Source organism: Vitis vinifera, chromosome 4 (genome assembly GCF_030704535.1).
Source record: "Vitis vinifera cultivar Pinot Noir 40024 chromosome 4, ASM3070453v1".
Classification (NCBI taxonomy): Eukaryota; Viridiplantae; Streptophyta; class Magnoliopsida; order Vitales; family Vitaceae; genus Vitis; species Vitis vinifera.
In genome coordinates, this window is record NC_081808.1 from 23,064,118 (window position 1) to 23,081,659 (window position 17,542).

General features: G+C 34.0%; 2 protein-coding genes across 2 annotated transcripts; one reads left to right on the forward strand and one right to left on the reverse strand.

Annotated features, from left to right (window-relative positions):
* Nucleotides 1-2,766: 2,766 nt before the first annotated feature.
* On the forward strand, nucleotides 2,767-3,989 carry LOC100254025 (uncharacterized). Its single transcript, XM_002279421.4, has 3 exons — nucleotides 2,767-3,058; nucleotides 3,212-3,501; nucleotides 3,775-3,989. The coding sequence occupies exons 1-3, from the start codon at nucleotides 2,917-2,919 to the stop codon at nucleotides 3,841-3,843; spliced, it is 501 nt and encodes a 166-aa protein (XP_002279457.2). The 5' UTR covers nucleotides 2,767-2,916; the 3' UTR covers nucleotides 3,844-3,989.
* A 1,078-nt stretch (nucleotides 3,990-5,067) lies between these two features.
* Nucleotides 5,068-14,324, reverse strand: LOC100259153 (uncharacterized). The gene is made up of 3 exons (XM_002272156.4): nucleotides 13,818-14,324; nucleotides 10,756-12,175; nucleotides 5,068-7,241 (listed from the first exon to the last, which is right to left on the reverse strand). The coding sequence occupies exons 1-3, from the start codon at nucleotides 14,176-14,178 to the stop codon at nucleotides 6,050-6,052; spliced, it is 2,973 nt and encodes a 990-aa protein (XP_002272192.1). The 5' UTR covers nucleotides 14,179-14,324; the 3' UTR covers nucleotides 5,068-6,049.
* Between the last annotated feature and the right edge of the window lie 3,218 nt (nucleotides 14,325-17,542).

Below are 17,542 nucleotides of genomic sequence, written 5' to 3' on the forward strand. Positions count from 1 at the left end.
ATTCATCATTATTTACTTTTTAGCTCTTATGTTCTCTCTCTCTCTCTCTCTCTCTCTCTTTATGTGTATACTCGTTTTCCTTATCTTTTTAGCATGGAAATCCCTCAATGTAGTTCAAAAAGGGGTTAATTGACAAATATCAAACATTCACCCAATGTACTAGGTTGAGGAATTCTCGCTCTCTCTCTCTCTCTCCATGTGTGTGTGTGTAAGCTTAGTTTTCCTTTATCTTTTAAGCATGGAAATCCCTCCATGTGGTTCAGAAAGGGGTCAATTGACAGATATCAAACATTCACCAATGTACTAGATTGAGGACTTTTAAGACTACTTACCTTTCATAGCTTCACCTTAAACTCTTGAAAATGAGGTTTAATTTATAATATTTTTATTTATTATTATTATTATTATTTGCATTAAGCTTATTAACCCTCTTTTTTCCCTTTCAATATTCACTCATTCACACACCTTACTCTTGTCTTAAGGTTTCCCTTCAAGATAAAATTCGGGTGTAAGATGCATAGTGAATGCTTTGAGACTTTGATATAATTAAGCAATAACGCTACTTTAAAATTCTTAGGTTTCTTAACCTATCTAATCATTCATCATTATATTAAATTACATGGAATTCTACCATCTCATGGTCGAATTCTCAATTTAAGAATAGTATTCTAACTTGATTAAAAATGCCTCGTACAATATTAAAATGAATTATACTACATTTCACACATGTATTTGGGAAATCTAAGTTAGAATCTCAAAAAGGTTGAAAACATCATAATGTCCTCGTTGTTCTAAAAATAACCATAAAAATTAGGACAAAATGGGAGTTCAAAGGCTAAGTCTATATCTTAGTAGGGTAATTCTCAAATGACATTCATTTTGTTTATAGAGAAAGTAAAGATATTTCAAGGGCAAAACATGGGGGTATTTTATTCAAAAACAAGCTAACTCTTCATCCTTCAATCTTCAATCTTCAATCTTCTTTTAAAAATAGATTTAGTTTGTTTTGGAATAAAATCCCCTAAAAAGAGAAGAATCATCCAATCATTGTAAGGAAGGGACATGGCATTATCCTTAAAATTCCATTATTTTTTGGCTGTCTGCAATGGGGGACAAGGAAATGACAAAATACATGGGCCATATTGAGTGATTCCAGTACATCTTGTATTAGATCCTCAAAGATATGATATGAATTTGCCTTTACAAATTATTTGTCTCCCATGGGCTCATCAAAGTACCTTCATTCATTCAAATTGAATCCACTCCAATTATTGTGGTCCATAGCCCAAACCCATACACCTAAATATTGAATCTTAGTACCAAACTTTAATATTATTTTTTTAATGTTTAGAATAGGACATTAACGGAACTATTGCCTTTATCACTACGTTGAAAAAAAGGGTAAAATAAGTAATTGGGGTTTGATTCCATCCAATAATTGGTGAAACAAGCAAACTACTTTTGGAGTGGTAGAATTTGGCCTAAGCAGAAGATAAAGGTGTCTAAGTGAGAGTGACACCAACATAGAGGTCATGCATTAGGGTTTGACCCTGGGATGACTCAAGTCCATGATTCTTCAAGGACTTGTAAACAATCTACACTAAGTTTTTTGAGCAATGACTTTATATGAACACATGTAAGAATATTTATAAATTTGTAAAATATAATAGTATTTAATTGCATTTATTTACAAACAATTAGAAGAAAATTTTATGATTGGACAATAATTATAAGAATTGTTTCTAATATTTTTAATTCTTGAAAGATAAAATTTCTTAAAAAATAGAAATGATATAATTGATTTCTAAAATTATTATCAAATATATTTTTAGTATTTTATTGTAGTTTATGTACACAAAAACATTTGAGAGAATTCAATTAGTAGTTACGTATGCTAATTATAAAATTATTTCCAAGAAAGAACAAATTCAAGAGGACAAAAGAGAAAGGTTAGGAAACAAAATAGAGAGAAAAATATAAAATTTTTCTTACTTGATTATTTATAAAAAGTAGAAAAAAAAAATCAAAGTTTTAGGGTATTTGCTTTAAGAAAAGGAAATATAGAAGAAGAATAAGAAAGAAAGAAAAAGATAAAGAGAAATTATGGATGTTTTATTGTTTGGTTATTTATGGAAAAAAAAATGCAGGAAAAAGATAAGTTATTAATATATATATATATATATTCAAACATTTCCTATCATTTTTAAGAACCAAAAGAAATATCATTTAGTACTTCACTAAAACATAATAAAATTATTATTTTTCTTCTAATATTTTTTTTCCTTTAATCCTTCCCAAAAAACTAATATAGCATAAAGAAAAAATAAGAAAAAAAACATTTATATTTCTCCATTTTTTTTAGTTTTTTAAAACCCATTTTTATGGTGTCCAATTTTTTATTATTTTAAATTAACATTTTTTCCCATTAAATTTTTTAGCCTTATTTTAAAAAGAACTTTTTTTAATTTTTATTTTTATTAATACAATGTTTCAAACATTTCAATGGAGCCTTTAGATCTCACCTTACAATTGGCAGACTTACAATCTAACACCCTTCATCTTTACTCAATAATAAAAGTGATTAAGATTAAAAAAAAAAAAAAAGAATTAAAGAAAGGAGCATAGAGACAGAATCTAGCAAAGACTTAATGGGCAAAGCATTAATCACAAGTACAATCATTTTAGAATAATAATTGACATCATCACCACCCATTCTTTTTCATATTTATCTTATTTTTAGGGTGGAAAGGTAAAGGGTAAATTATTCCAACTTTCACTGTGAACAAATCTACACTACCCAACCCCCACATCTCCTGTTTGTCTTCCACTCACTCCCCCCAAAACTCTTCTTTTCCCAGTCTCTGTCTCAAGAGATTTAACAAAGAAACACACAAAGAAGGGAAAAGAAATCTCTCTATGGAAGCCTTTTTCAGTCTCATCACCCATCTCTCACTTCTCATTCTTCTCTTCCAAGCTGCTCATTCTGGTACTGTCACAGGAAATGGAGTTGCAGATCAATGGAGACACCCCCGTGTCCATTATGTTCAAGAGTCCATCAGTAAGTACGCAAATGCACACCAAGCTCATGCACTTCCTCAACAATTATGCAAATTTACCTCTACTCATTGCATTTTTTGTTCTTGATGAGTTCTTTTGATTTTTTCTTTTTCTTTTTTCTTGCTTTTCTACGACTCCCTCAAAACCTGCGAAGAGGGTTTCGAGCTGCGTGAAGACGACATGGCTTTCTCGCCAGAATCATCTCCATTAGCAGCTCCTGCACCAACTCCAGGTGGAGTTATATCAACCTCACCGGACTACACTTGGCCTTTCCACTACAAACAAGTGAATTCACCAAGCTCATCACCCACAAACAGCCCTCCATCAGCAGATGCAGATGAGGGTATGCCCTTTATTAACAGTAATCCCACCGTCCCTCTCCCCACCGGTGAAACTGACTCTGTTACCATACGACCCTTGCCCATTTCTGCTCACCAAGACCAGGTAATTTTTTACTGTTTTTTCCTTGACATATTTCACTTGCCCATCGATCAGTCATGCAATTATTAGCCTGTTTGAAACAAAAACAAAAACAGAAGTTTTGGACCTCCTTATCATTGTAGTTTTGGCGTTGTGGGCTTCCCTTCCCATGAACCCACCGAAAAAGCTAAAAACCATGATTGTGTTGCCGCTAGCTGTAATGTACTATTTTTCTTTGGTTAGATGAATTAAAGTGGGGTGGGGTTTTGACGGAATAAACTGTGGGTGCATGTGCAGATGGAGGCCGTGCTTGCATTTCAGATTACAGTTAGTTTTATGGTTTGCGTCATACTCTTTAAGGGATGATTACATCATCAATAACACGGTCTTCACCTTAATTTCTTTTCTTTTCTTTTCCTCCATTACTTTTCTTCTTTGCTTCAGAAATGGCTTATGTAGTAATTTACTTCACAATATTGGTCTATGTATGTGTACGTATGTTTTTGTTTTTCTTCTGTTTTCCATTCATAGACTATAGTGGCTTTATTTGTTTCTTTTTCTTTTTTATTTTTCTTAGGACCAACCAAAAGGGGTCTACTTTTGCAATCATCTGAGCAACTCTCTTTTTGACAAGAATCTAACTTTTCTTCATGCAATAATAATAATGAACGTGGCTGTAGCAACGTTAGGTGGGGGAATTTTTCAGCTGTTTTCTTTTTGCAAGAATTCTAGAGCTTGGATTAATGAATCTAAGGATGGATTCACCTTCCACATATGCAGATGGTGGGTTGGGTTGGGTTGGGTTGGTTTACAGTCAAAACCTTCTTCCTGGTTATTAGAAGTTTAGAACTCAGCAGGCTTTACATTTTAGGGGATTTTGCTGGTGAGACAGTCATACCCACAGGCTCAGCTTATGTAATTCATGTATCAGCTGATGTTCATGGCTTCTCCACCATAAGAAACCATCCAATAATTTAGTGTCCATCTTAGATAGATGAAAAAAATAATGGTTTTGAAAATTGTTTAAAAAAAAAAATTGAGATGTCAAAAGAGACTCTGATACAGCAAATTTTTAAGTTTTCTAAAACTTACTTTATTTTTTTTAAGATACAAAATAAATCTTTACTTTTTCTTGCAAACAAACATTCAAACCTTATTTGGTAATTATTTTTAAAAACAGCTCTAAAAAAACAATTTTTAAAAACCATTTTAATGTTATGTAAAATAAAAATTTATTTGAAAACTTTAAATATTTTTAATTTGTTTTTTAATATTTTGAAACATATTATAAAAATAATTATTATATACAATATTTTATTTTTAATCATTCTATATGTTTATATGATTATTTTTAAAACAACTTTCAAAAAATAATTAAAAACAACTAAAATATGTTTTTTTAAATAAAAAAAAAACCTACCTTATTTTCTTCTTTTTTTTAAAAAAAAACAAATTTCTAAATATTAGTCAATTTTTTTTTTTTTGTTACGAAGAACAAAAGAAATTGTTCTTGAAAACAATTGTCCAATAGACCCCTAATTTTTTTTATTATTATTATTTAATTTTTTGAATGCCAATATAACCTTCTGATTTGGAGTCAACAAGGACAATTGTACAACAATAGACTGCATCCATTTTGGGGTAGGATGGAAACCATGACCATGTTCATCATGGAGAGAACCCATACAAACAAACCAAGCGGTTGGGGTTAAAGCTTTTTGAGTACAGGTTGAGAAAGAAGGCATGAATCCATCCACAAGAATGGAATTATTACAGAACATCAATGACTGATAAAATAGAGCCATCACCTGAAATGATATCTAATATTTAGAATGGCTGCTTCTAATTCTTAAAGGATGACTAATACATAATCAGCCATTTGCTACTAGTGCTTTTACCTTCAAATGCTATGTAAGGTATGGCAAGCTAAACAAATACGCTCCCTAACAATTCATCCAAAGCTGGAATGATGCTTCCTGAATCGACTCAATTGAAAATTTCAACAGAATACACCCAAAAACCAATTCTCATGCCATAATGCAACAGGAGTTTCTGATGCAAAGCAAGGAACATGATAATGGCCAACCACAATAAGCAAGAAATAACTAATGAAGATTAAGGGCAAACGAATATTGGAACAAGATTATATCTTTCAAACTGTGGTACCTGTTTGGATGCCATAAAAAGAACCATAAACTTCATAGCCGCTGGGGTACTGCCTAACAAACTCTCTTTCCTGTTCAATAATCACTTGTAGTGTTCAAAACTTTCAGCAATTATATAAAGTGGATCAACTAGAGCTGGCCATTCGAGGAAACGAGATCTCCATCATTTCCAACTGTATCAAATTGATGACCAGGAACCAAATTCAACTTGTAAATAGCACTAATATCTGCTTCATGATCCTAACCTCGGAAGAATCAACAACTCCTGTGACCTACTAATTCCAAAAAAATTTTGTGATGTATATGATCAGGGATATGTTATGAAAAGCCCAAATTCCTTTGCATTATGAAGTTCCACACTGAGAGACAGGATGCATCCTTCTCTCGCTTTCTCTCATCAAGAACTTTCAGCTATGCATCCTTGACTCACCTGATTTTTTCAAGCTCCCTAATATACCATCAATCAATTTGTCCTTATCATCTCCATGGTCTGAAACAAAAGAATAGCTCCTAACAGGTCTTTGCTTCTTTCTGCAGTTTATTGGAGAAGTGTCATCCTCAGAGAAAAATCCAGATGAACCAGATGACTTCAAATCATTTCTGGAACAATCAATCATGCCATCAGCATTTTCTACCCCATCCCTTCTCTTGTTATCTTCTTTACTGCTGTACCATGAATCAAGAATCCGTAATAATGAGCTGTCTTCCTTGCTTATTTTAGGCCTCTCTTGCCTGTCAGTTCCAGTTGAGAGCGAGGTCTCCCCTTCTGAATCTGAAAAATCATCATCTGATGGGGAAGGTTCATAGTCAAGATGTACCTGTCTCACTGTCTCTTCTTTTTTCTTCCTTCGTAACTCTGATTCCATTTCATTTCTGTTAGAATTTGTGTCAGCAACAGGCCCAAGTTCTTCCCATGGAGAGTCAAGATCATCTTCCTTCCTGGATGCATCAGACAATTCACTATCTGAATTACCTACCTTTCCACTGACATTGTCCTCCTGACCATTAGTATCAGAACTTTCCAAAAGGGAACCTTTAGAAGCTGTCCAGGAAGGAACAATATAGGTAGATTCTATTTTCACCCCAGGCATTATCTGCAGAAGTGATGCCAATCTTTGGTAACCAAGCTTCTGTACATCAAGTGAATAGCCATACCTCTCTAGGAACAATTTTCTGAAGGCACCCATATTGAACCCTTCTGGGTATTCCTTCAAAATCTCATCCACAAGCTTTTGACAATGGGCCAATATCTCACTTCTAGATCTGTCCAGCATTTTCTTGTCAATGACAGGTCGAGACGCTCCAGTATGAGGTAAATTTTGATCTCTCTTCTCTCCATGTTCCAGTTGCCTCTGCAAGTTTGACTGTGATTGCGTGCCTAAAAAGATTGAGCTCAACCCATTTGAAACATGAGGTTGACTTGAAGTAGATTTCTTTCCAACAGGCCAAATGACTTTGAAAGGTGAAGTTTGAGTGGGGTTTTCTTCAACCCATTTTTTATCTGAAATTAATAAATCCACCAAGTGAAGCAGATCAGTTTCCGTGAGAGATCCAAGAACCAGAGGCCCTTCCTTGCGCAGATTTTGTGCCATTTGTTCCCTGAGATAGATCAGAATAGTAAAGGAATATTACACCATGACATTAGCAGCAACTCGTATAAATTTTGAAAGATATATCAAGGTTTAAACACCTGTATTGGTATAAATTTTGGTCATTTAGGAACTGTTCTACGTTCATGTAATTACAAGGAATTACCACAGAAGTTTGCAGGAGTATCAAAAGTAAAAAAGCAATTGGAGTACAACTTCATTAAGTGATGATAACATCAACCATGCTAATAAGCAATAGCATTTTATGTGATAAAAAATTGACAAATGTTTTAACTGGACACATGAGAGCGCATCCTCCCATTTCCTCTGTATGCAAAAAGGCATTTAAGTGTCACGTATTCCATGATAGACCAACATTCATTTTATACAAAGATCTTTACAAAAAGCTTCCCACCCAAGACTCCATCCCAAATCAAGCTACCCACATCCTTCCCTCGTCTCCCAACTCATGGATTATCCTTGAGATATATCCAACACTTCATTATAGACAACAAGCATACCAAAATCCTCCTAGAATATTCATTCGTCAATCCCTGCTCAAACTTCCTTCTCACCCTTCTAAGACCAAAACTCTATCTCATTCAGCAAGAAAACTGGCTGACTACATTTGAAATGATACTAAAACTCCTCCCCCACCCCTCTCCATAGAGATCTACTTGCCAACTTCTCCATCTCTCTGATGCAGAACACAGAATCATAACATGATATGAATCAGAAAAATAGACAACATGCCTGCAATAGTAGTGAGTCCTCCCTTTAACCACATCTCAAATGCCATTTGCAAGAAAAGGCACACCACTGGTAACTTTTTAATGAACTTCTATTTTTCCTATTGAAAAAAAGGCACACCAGTTATAAACCCAATAAGTCATAGAAGAATACCAGTTTTACATCTAAGACGTCTCAATCAATTGTACAGAAAAACACACCATGACATCTGCAAATACAGACTTCTCATTCCCCTTCCCTTATCTCAAAACCGTCAATTCATGACTTTACAATGCTTAGTTCATTAACCAGGCGAATAATTCAACCACCAACATAAACAAATAGGGAAAGGAGGGATCACGTTGCCTAAGACCCATCAAGCTGCTGAAGAAATTTGAAGGTGCCCCATTGACTAAACCAAACTTCTAACCACAGATATACAAGAACCCATTCTCTACATTCCTCTCCAAAACCCATGTGCATCAATAAGTACAAATAATTTTTTTTTTTGTTTCACATTTACTTGTTTCCATTTTAAATTCCTTTATTTCATAATTCAAATGACTAGAAGAATTTAAAGATTCGAGTACAGTTACAGACAATGATTCAAGGCAGTTTCTTGGTCCAATCTATATTCAGTAATCTAAGGGGAGTTGCCCCTGAAGTTCTACAGGAACTTGCCCAGTTGCCTTCCTCATATGGAATCCACCAATCTCAGGCAGATGAACCAAGGGTAGGTTATATGTAAATGAATGGTTTTTTTATCCTTCACAATAATGAAATCAAAATATTCCCAATTTATTCACAAGAATTATCTCCTCATTCTAAATTTATAATGTGCCAACCAGTAACAAGCTCCCAGACTGTTTCATTCATCAGATCCTTCCTCTATACCCTGGATGCCATAAAGTTATCAAACGAGTTTCTAAAGAAAAATAATTCTACAACATACTTCTAACATCAGATCGCAGACCATCAATCAGTCCCGTACCAGACCCAGGTTGACCCCAGTTTGCTGCAGAAACTGTTTCACCAATACTCTGTGAGTTCAAGTCTGACTCTAACACAGGTGAAAGGTGTGAAATGTTCTTAGTTCTTGAAGCAATTTGTTTATATATCATTAGCAACATTTCTGTAACCCCCCCCACCCCCCCCCCCCCCCCCCTTTTTTGGTTTTTTTATTATTTCTTACTTTTTTCCATTCAGAATTATTTAAAAAAAAAAAAGAGAGAGAGAGGAAGAAGAAGAATTAAAGAAACAAAAGTTCTTCAAGGAATGTACATTAGGCTTTCTGCACATCATGAACTATGTCTGAGATGAATAGGTCTTGGTGATTGGCACAGCAGGCACATGGATTCCTCATAAAGAGATCCTGATTGTTCTTTCTAAACCCAGAAAATGCATGCAAGAGGTAAATTTGTGGGCTTATTTTCCATTTTTCTTTCAAATTAAACATGTTTCTATATGGCATTTTTTTTTAGTGTTTGATCTGGTGATTTCTTTACATTTTACTTAAGCTCCCCATGTATTCTGAAATTTCACATATAGTGTGCATTGGTTGTATGATCCTACATTCTTGTATATGATCCAGTATACTCTTGTGCGTTTTTTGCACTTTTAATACATTCTCTTATAAAAAAAACAAAAACAAAACAAAAGTCTTTTATATGATGTTAGGAATGATGTCAAGTCTAAACTCGCCAACAGGATACTAGTATAGTATAATAAAATCAAAATATTGATTCTACAACATGAGTTTCTAAAAAATAAAAATATCAAAGGATATCTACAAGTACTGTTCTACATCTCCACTGCCATATTGATGCCATAGAAACTTTTTTCTTACTAAAATACTCCTAACAAGAGGTTCTGTGACATGAAATTCTTTGGAAAAAGTCTTAGTTCATAAAATACTAGCATTTAGTGATAATAATAGAATCAGATGTTAAGGGAGCAGTTGATAAAACTACTTAAGAACTTAATTTAAGTTATCAAGCATGCTGAGGGCCCATCTGAAATAGCTTTCTGTTTTTGGCATTAGCTAGAAATTAAAGCTGCAATTGAATCCACGGACATAATTTTCAAAAGACAGTATTAGTATTGTAAAAGTTTTATTAAAGATGAAATAACTTCTTGCATAAGCCAAAATATGGCTTATATGAAAATAACATTTTCCTCACTTCTATATTAAACTCTTTTTAAACCATGAGCTCTTTTAAAAAGATCTGTCAAACAGGTACATAAGCTCCCCTTATTGAACTTAAAAAAGAGCTTTTGGTTTTTCAAAATCTTAAAAAAATATATTAAAAGAAATCGATTTTTCAGAATCTAAGCAAAGTTTCATCATAAGCAATAAGTTAGGAAAAAACAAACACTTTTTTTTTTTTTTTCCTGGATCTTAAATAGTTTCATTTCTTCATGATCCAAAAACTTCTCAACTCTGTCACAACCATAAACTTCTCATCTTAAATAGTTTCATTCCTTCTGCCCATCCCTCTCATTGGCTTGTTACTTACCACTGGTGAGGATAAATATATTTAATAACCTCTAAAAATTTAAGTTGGTTTTGCCAAACAATCTTAATACTTAAAAAGTAAAAAAAAAAAAAATGAACTACTAAGTGTTAACTAAACAAGTTCAGTAAAATTCATATTAAAGTTATCTTAAGTTCATAAGTATTAAGATTTTAGTTTTACAAAGTGTCATCTTAGTCAAACACTGGAAAAATCTAAAGCAGGTTAGAAGGTAATAGTAAGCTACGGAAACCATAAAGAAAAGCACGTAATAGCATGAACCTGGTCCTTGACTGGGAAACAAGAACTGATCCTTTTGGTGTGGCCATAAATGATTTGATGTCACTCCAAAGAGAATCCTCTGAGAAACAATCATGCTTTTCAGAATGACTGTTAATCTGGTTCAGTCTTTCCCAGGATTGATCACTCAATACGTCAGACTGTGGGCTAGCTCTCCAAAACTTACACCAATTTGCAACCTTGTTGAAGAAGTTAGAGCTTGCAATAGATTTATCATCATATGTTTCAGAACTCCTGGTGGATTTCTTGTCCAGAAATGACCCATCATCATTGGATGAAGAAATTGACACCATTTCTATTGGATCAGCTTGCTGGCTTTTGGAATCCATGCATTTTTCCTCAGATTTGATCTTCTCAGAGCTATCATCACAAGTACCACATTTTTCAGGGATTCTATTACTTTCCTTCTCAAAACCACCGTCCTTACTGCTAAACCATTTTCTCCATATTTTTTTAAAGAAGCCTACTTCAGACGAAGATTCTGGCCCCTCGACAGGAGACAAATGCTCCTCTGCTGCATGTGCATTAGTTGTTTCAGCAACCTTCTGGCCAAGTGGAGGGGGCTCTTCCTCTTTTATTGGAGGCTCCTCCACTTTTGTTGGAGGCTCTTTGACCTTTAGTTCTGGGGATAGAGGCAGTGATGACTTCCCATTCACAGCTCCACTACCAGAAAGTTCCGTGTTGTGTAGCTTTGGATTTAAACTGAGCTCCCTGTTTTCACTATTAGAAACAGGCCCCACTGATATAGGTGCAATGGACTCAACAGGTTCAGGAGCTTTTGATGCGATTCTTTGAACACAGTACTGGCCATCACCTCTACTTTGAAGCTTTAAAATGTGCGGCATGGACAAAAGAAAGTGGGAAAACTTTCTATATCCATAGAAATCTTTGTCAATTTTCACATTACTTTTTCCCAACTCTGAACGGAGTTCTGTGATGGAAACCCCTTTGGGGTACGAGTTTAATATATGACGAATCTGCCTCATCACAATCCTTGGAATTGGACGAAGCTTAGAATCTAAACCAGGCTCAGACAACTCCTCAGCCTGTGGAGATGATGGTTGCTCAACAACTGAGAATGGGTCTTCAAGAGGCACCTTAAAATGACCATACCAAGAACCATAGGGACCATCTGGGGGTTGGTTAAAATGTTTCCCAGTAAGGTTTTCCCCTCTAACCAAAGCATTCCAATTCCACATGATACTTGCAGCACTGCAGAGAACTCCAGAAGCAGTTCCTGGACTTGCGAGCAAGACATTGTAGTTGCTCATTCTTAACCGGTGTAAAATGCTAGCAAAATCCCTATCACCCGAAATTAAAAAAAGGTGTGCAGGTGGAGGATTTTGAGAGACCCAATACATAAGATCTAGAAGAAGAGATCTATCAGCACTGTTCTTTCCACCTGCATTAATAGAAACATTGCACAGGAAAAAAATTAAAGACACAGCAGGATCAATCTAGAGGAGGCAACTGATCCATGGCCACTGGAATTGGCCATGGTTCTACATTCTAATCATAGCCACATAACTGCTCATTCCACCCACTTAAGGAAAAGAATTAAAAGGAACATAGAAAAACAAAACCCCCAAAAACTACCCAATTACTAAATTTCATGATGCAAAGGTTCAACAACAAAACAGATGAAATTATACTCCAAAGAATAATAATAAGAAATTATATCAAACATCTAATTATGTTATGGGAAAAAAGGTTATTTTAGCCTCAGAAAAAGAAACTTAGAAAACATAAAGAAAACTTATTATTAAGGTTTCCAAAGACTAAATAGAGATAAGAACCCAATGAAAAAAAAATCTAAAAAGGGGAAACGAAATCAAGATACCCTACAAATCTTCTATACAATTTCACAATCCTTTCTATCTTTTTTTTATTTTGCATATAGTTTATATGTTGTGTTTGATTTCTCTGAAAATACAAGAAAACAAAAGAAATAAATTTTGCAAATTTGATTTTTCATTATTTGGGACCTGAGAAAACAAATAACTCTACTCAACTAACCCAAACACAATAATTTGGCTTAGTCAAGTTGTGTAGAGTTTTCCATGCCTTTTAAAAATTAAACATGAACCATGAAACTCAAGTCTTTTTTCATTTCTTGTTCTCCGTTAATGGTACCCAGAAAAAGGGCTATTTGAGGTAAGCCATTCCAATGAATGGGCAAACTGCTTTCTATCTTCCAGTGTATCTTAGATTATCGCAAAGCAAATCCTGATATCAGCCTAAAAACTTGGTCACATAATCATTATAATCATTCTCATTGCAGGAATCCAGGGATCCCAAGCAGTGAAAGAATGGGCTAGACTTTCCAGAATGGGATATCTTAAAAGAAAAATGTCAGATCTCACTCCATATCCCAAGCACCAAAGGCAATAGTTTCTATAACCTAGGAATGGCCTTTCCATCCCAAACAAGGTCACAAATCAAATGGCATTAGTATTATTTTTCAAAATCATAGTTCAAGAAACCAAAATTGACAAAAAAAAAAAAAGTGTGTTTGGAACACAAAATTTTCTACTACCATATTTTTCTTGAACAGAAAAATAAGCAAATAAAACGAAAAAAGAATACATCTTTTTAAGGTTCCTAGGAGATGCACATGTTTTGGGAAATAAAAATTCAGAGAACAGTTCACAAGCTCAAACTTCCCACCAAATATTCTATGTCGATTCCACTTTTTAATTTTTTAAAAATGGCATTTAAAAACAAACTAAACACTAAAACAAACTTTTTCCATGAATTGGGAAAATGGAAGTGTAAGTAAGGAAAGCAACAAAATGTAAGCCATGATTCAACAGTCCTTTTTTTTTCCCTCCTTTTTAACATGTTTCTGAAAACAAAATCAAACACATCATAAATGCAAGACAAACTGTAGGCTATGATTCTAACTGAGCTTAACTGAACGCAATTTTCTTTTTTCTTTCCCTCATTTTCTCAGAAAATGAACAGAACCCAGTTAGTTATTCCATTCACAGAACCCATAATATATTCCCATAATGGATTCAAAACATCGGAGAAACAGAACGAACCGTTAGGAATGTGAGCGAGATTGATTCCCGTAGAAGACAAAGCCTCCTGATTGGATCTCGCGAGCTGCGAAACATCACCAAACGCCGTAATCTGAAGGGGACCCTTGATTCCATTAGCCCTAACTGCAGCAGTAATGCTATGCGCAATTTTGAAGACGTTAACACCCGCCGGGATATTACAATTCTCGAAGTCCCACCACACCGAGACTTTCACGGTTCGGGACTCATCTTCGTGGCGCCTGTAAGAAGAAGACAATGGGGTTGTAGAAGTTGTGAAATGAGAAATGAAGAACAGGTATGGCGGTGGAGAAGAAAAATAAGAAGCGAAGAGGAAAATGGGTCTTGAAGAGAGAAGTTTCATAGTGGATGAGGATAATTTAGGATTTAACAATTAGGGTTTTGGCAGTGAAATGAAATTTCATGGGTGGCAGAGTTGCAGAACCGGAGAAGAGGCTTTGAGGGAGAAGAGAGTGTCCTAAACCTCCTTAAAGCCCTAGTGCACGTGCAGTGTTCACCTGTGGTACTGCTTTGGTTGCCAAGGCTTTAAAGCCCATACAATTATTTGGGACAGATTTTAGGCCCATTATGAACTAATCCGTTTAGGAATGCTTGATTATAAAACAAACGAATCTCAAACCCAAGAAAATTCTGTTGCAATACTTTCCTAAAAATAATTATAAGAGCATATATCTCTTGACAAGTAATGGAAAAGAAATCAAAAGAATGAACTCACCATACTCCAACTTCAATTAAATTGAAGATTATAACATTTGAAATTTGGGAGGTTCATGCGTTACATAAATCCTCTAATTGGTTTCCAAGAACAAGACAAGTGATAGTTTAACCTTATCTCTTCGATTAGGTTTTAGAATTAGTGATAAAATTGAAAGGAAAATTCTAGAAAACACTTTGGAAGAGAAACCAACTCCAACAACCAGAAATAATATCAACAAAATAATACAACCTAATCAACCCCTGAATAATTGCTTAAAAAAAATAAATAAGGAAAATGCAAAATACAAAAAGTTATCATTTTCCAATTTTGAGTTTCTTTTTAGCAGACAATTTGTCATTACTACTCGTTCTAAAGGTGTTAATGTCTTCTTCCAAGTATATTTCATCTACACTGAATCTCGTTGACAACTAAGATGTGTCATTAATTTTATTAATTTTTGTAAGGAACATGTATGACCTCCCATAGCAATGGATCAATCTTTTATAGAAATGTCTTTCTGAAACACAAAATTGATCCAATTAGATAGTAAGATTTTTTTTTCCTTCATATTCTATTAGAAGTAAAAAAACATTGTACCTATTTTTTTTATTTGATAAAGTTGGTTGGAGAACACTCAATGAGTTTTTCAATAGCATCAAACAAGGTTAAAGTAGCTTGATAGGTTCCATCAACAATTGTAAGTCTAAGTGTATACCTATATTAATGTTAAAATTAATAAGGAAGTTTGAAAATTCCAATAAATGTCACTAATGAAGTTACTAATCAATATAAGTAAAGATATTACCTTAAGCAATAATTTATAGTAGTGTTGCAACATCTTGTACATTTTTCTTTCCACCAAATAAAATAACCTTTCCATGAAACAACAACTAACTATATATAATATCTTTTAAAGTCCTATCAAGTATCTCGATGGCCTCTAACTTTGCCATTGATGTTTTATCCCAAATTATTAATTTAATGCTTCTTAATAATTTTGTTATTCCACTTTGCTTTCTTATGTTGCATAAACTTGAATCATCAATGTTCATGGATATTTTAAACTTTTGAGTGTGAAGTACGCCCATCGAGCATAATGGAAGAAGTTATGCTTGACATTGCTATTGCAATGACGATCATTTGTCTTGATGTTAAAGTTGCTAATAATGCACTATACAAAAATGATTTTCTAATGCCTCATGGACCATCGATAAAGAAAACACAACTCGCACCAAAATCTATCCAATCAAGGATAGTTAAATATACAATTAGTTGTTTTGAATTTAAAGTAGTCGGTACATTTAAATCCTCAAGATTGATACTTAAAGCTAACTCATCAGAGATCCCTCTATTCTCAATGATATTTGTATTTGGCTCATGGATTAAGACCACCAACAAAGGATGCAGGTAGAGCAATTTTTTTCCTAACTTTACTTGTCCTACTTTTTCCAGCTAGCACATTATCTGTGATTCCTTAGTATAACTCTGCTTTTATTTATTTATTTTTTTGTTATCTTCTATAATAATCTAATCTTGTTGTCTCAAGTTTAATATACATGTCAACTACATATTGTTGAAATAAACGATCAAAATACAATAGGATCGATTGATCATCTCTTATTTGTAATTCATAACAATAATATTTTTGACATGATACCTTTTATTTCCACCTTTACACATCATTGTTCTCAATTCATAATATCTTCTATAGATTCAAAATTATCCACTCGTGAATCACCATGTGTCTATGCTACATCATTGCTAGCTTGAGTAGAATTCCTTTTCAATATGTTTTGATGTCACCTAACATCTCATTTGCGAAATAACAAGAGGATACTATAATGGATCATAACAACCATAATAATGTTTAATAGTATGTTTGTGACCTAAATGTGTATGAATTATAATATCATGCTCATGAGCTATATTAGGATTATTTTCTTTGATCTATATAGCAGCCACTTGATCAACTGATGGGGAATTGCAAACTCTTTGAACTAATTTAATGTCACTTTGTATATGAATTTCGTAGGCATCTAATGGAGAATTCTCTAATTGACGAAAAAAGTTGAGCATAAGAGTTTTCTAACAATATTCTTATCAATCGATTAACAATAATCTCACCAAGTGCAATATCTTTTAAGACTCGTAACCTATTTTGAACTTCATTATTAGTATCATAGAAATATAATTGAAAGAAGCATGGGAAATAATTTGATGGTAATAAAAACGGGAGATCATGGTACATTTGTCCTTGTGTATGAAATATATAAAGCTCTTTTCTTGAACTTGCAAGCTCTTTGTCTAACTTCACTCCAAATAATGTAAATAAGGAAATGCTATTATTATAAGCTCAACTATACCAACGGACTCTAAAGCTTTTTCACTTTGAGAAATGTATAAATTGTACAAGTCTTTGGGAACTCGAGGGACAAAAAACACTACTTGTCCATTGCACTACTTTGGGAATGGGAAAACAAGGTTGCAGTAGGAATTGTGTTGTTATGCAAATGTAAGATTTTTTAGGCTTGTGGTATGAGAAAACAAAACATAAAATAGGAGATTTGCAAATTTAGGCTTGAGGGTTTTTTTCTAATGGTTTTTAGTTTTAATTTGTGTCCAAGTCATCATTTGCCAAGTTGCAATTAATATCCATTCGGATTTTGCATCTTGGAATCAACATATCAAATATCCTTCATACCAATAATGTAGTGATTCATTTGACTATCTTTGGGTCTATTTTATACTATGAAGTATATTGACGTAAATAAAGATAACCATATACAAAATTGTACTCTTTTCTTCCTTGTAACGGTTAGGAGAGAGAGAAACCAATCAAAGGTGTTGAGGCTTTTAGGCCCAAGTGCATCCTCGCCCTGGGATGAGCTCAAGCGCTCAGAAGTGGGAAGAGCAGGACGTGGGTGAGGCATTGGGCTGACCACAGTCCAAGTCCAAAGATAGTCTAGGGGCCAGCCTTGCACCATCCCCAGCCCATCCCTCTCTCCCTCTC

What these genes read in the sequence shown, in the direction of transcription:
- LOC100254025 (XM_002279421.4), top strand. Translation starts at nt 2,917, where the DNA reads ATGGAAGCCTTTTTCAGTCTCATCACCCATCTCTCACTTCTCATTCTT. An exon ending in TTATGTTCAAGAGTCCATCA is followed by an intron (nt 3,059 to 3,211) that starts GTAAGTACGCAA and finishes AAACCTGCGAAG; the next exon opens with AGGGTTTCGAGCTGCGTGAA. An exon ending in TTTCTGCTCACCAAGACCAG is followed by an intron (nt 3,502 to 3,774) that starts GTAATTTTTTAC and finishes GTGCATGTGCAG; the next exon opens with ATGGAGGCCGTGCTTGCATT.
- LOC100259153 (XM_002272156.4), bottom strand. Translation starts at nt 14,178, where the DNA reads ATGAAACTTCTCTCTTCAAGACCCATTTTCCTCTTCGCTTCTTATTTT. An exon ending in TCTCGCTCACATTCCTAACG is followed by an intron (nt 12,176 to 13,817) that starts GTTCGTTCTGTT and finishes CTATTAATGCAG; the next exon opens with GTGGAAAGAACAGTGCTGAT. An exon ending in GTTTCCCAGTCAAGGACCAG is followed by an intron (nt 7,242 to 10,755) that starts GTTCATGCTATT and finishes GATCTATCTCAG; the next exon opens with GGAACAAATGGCACAAAATC.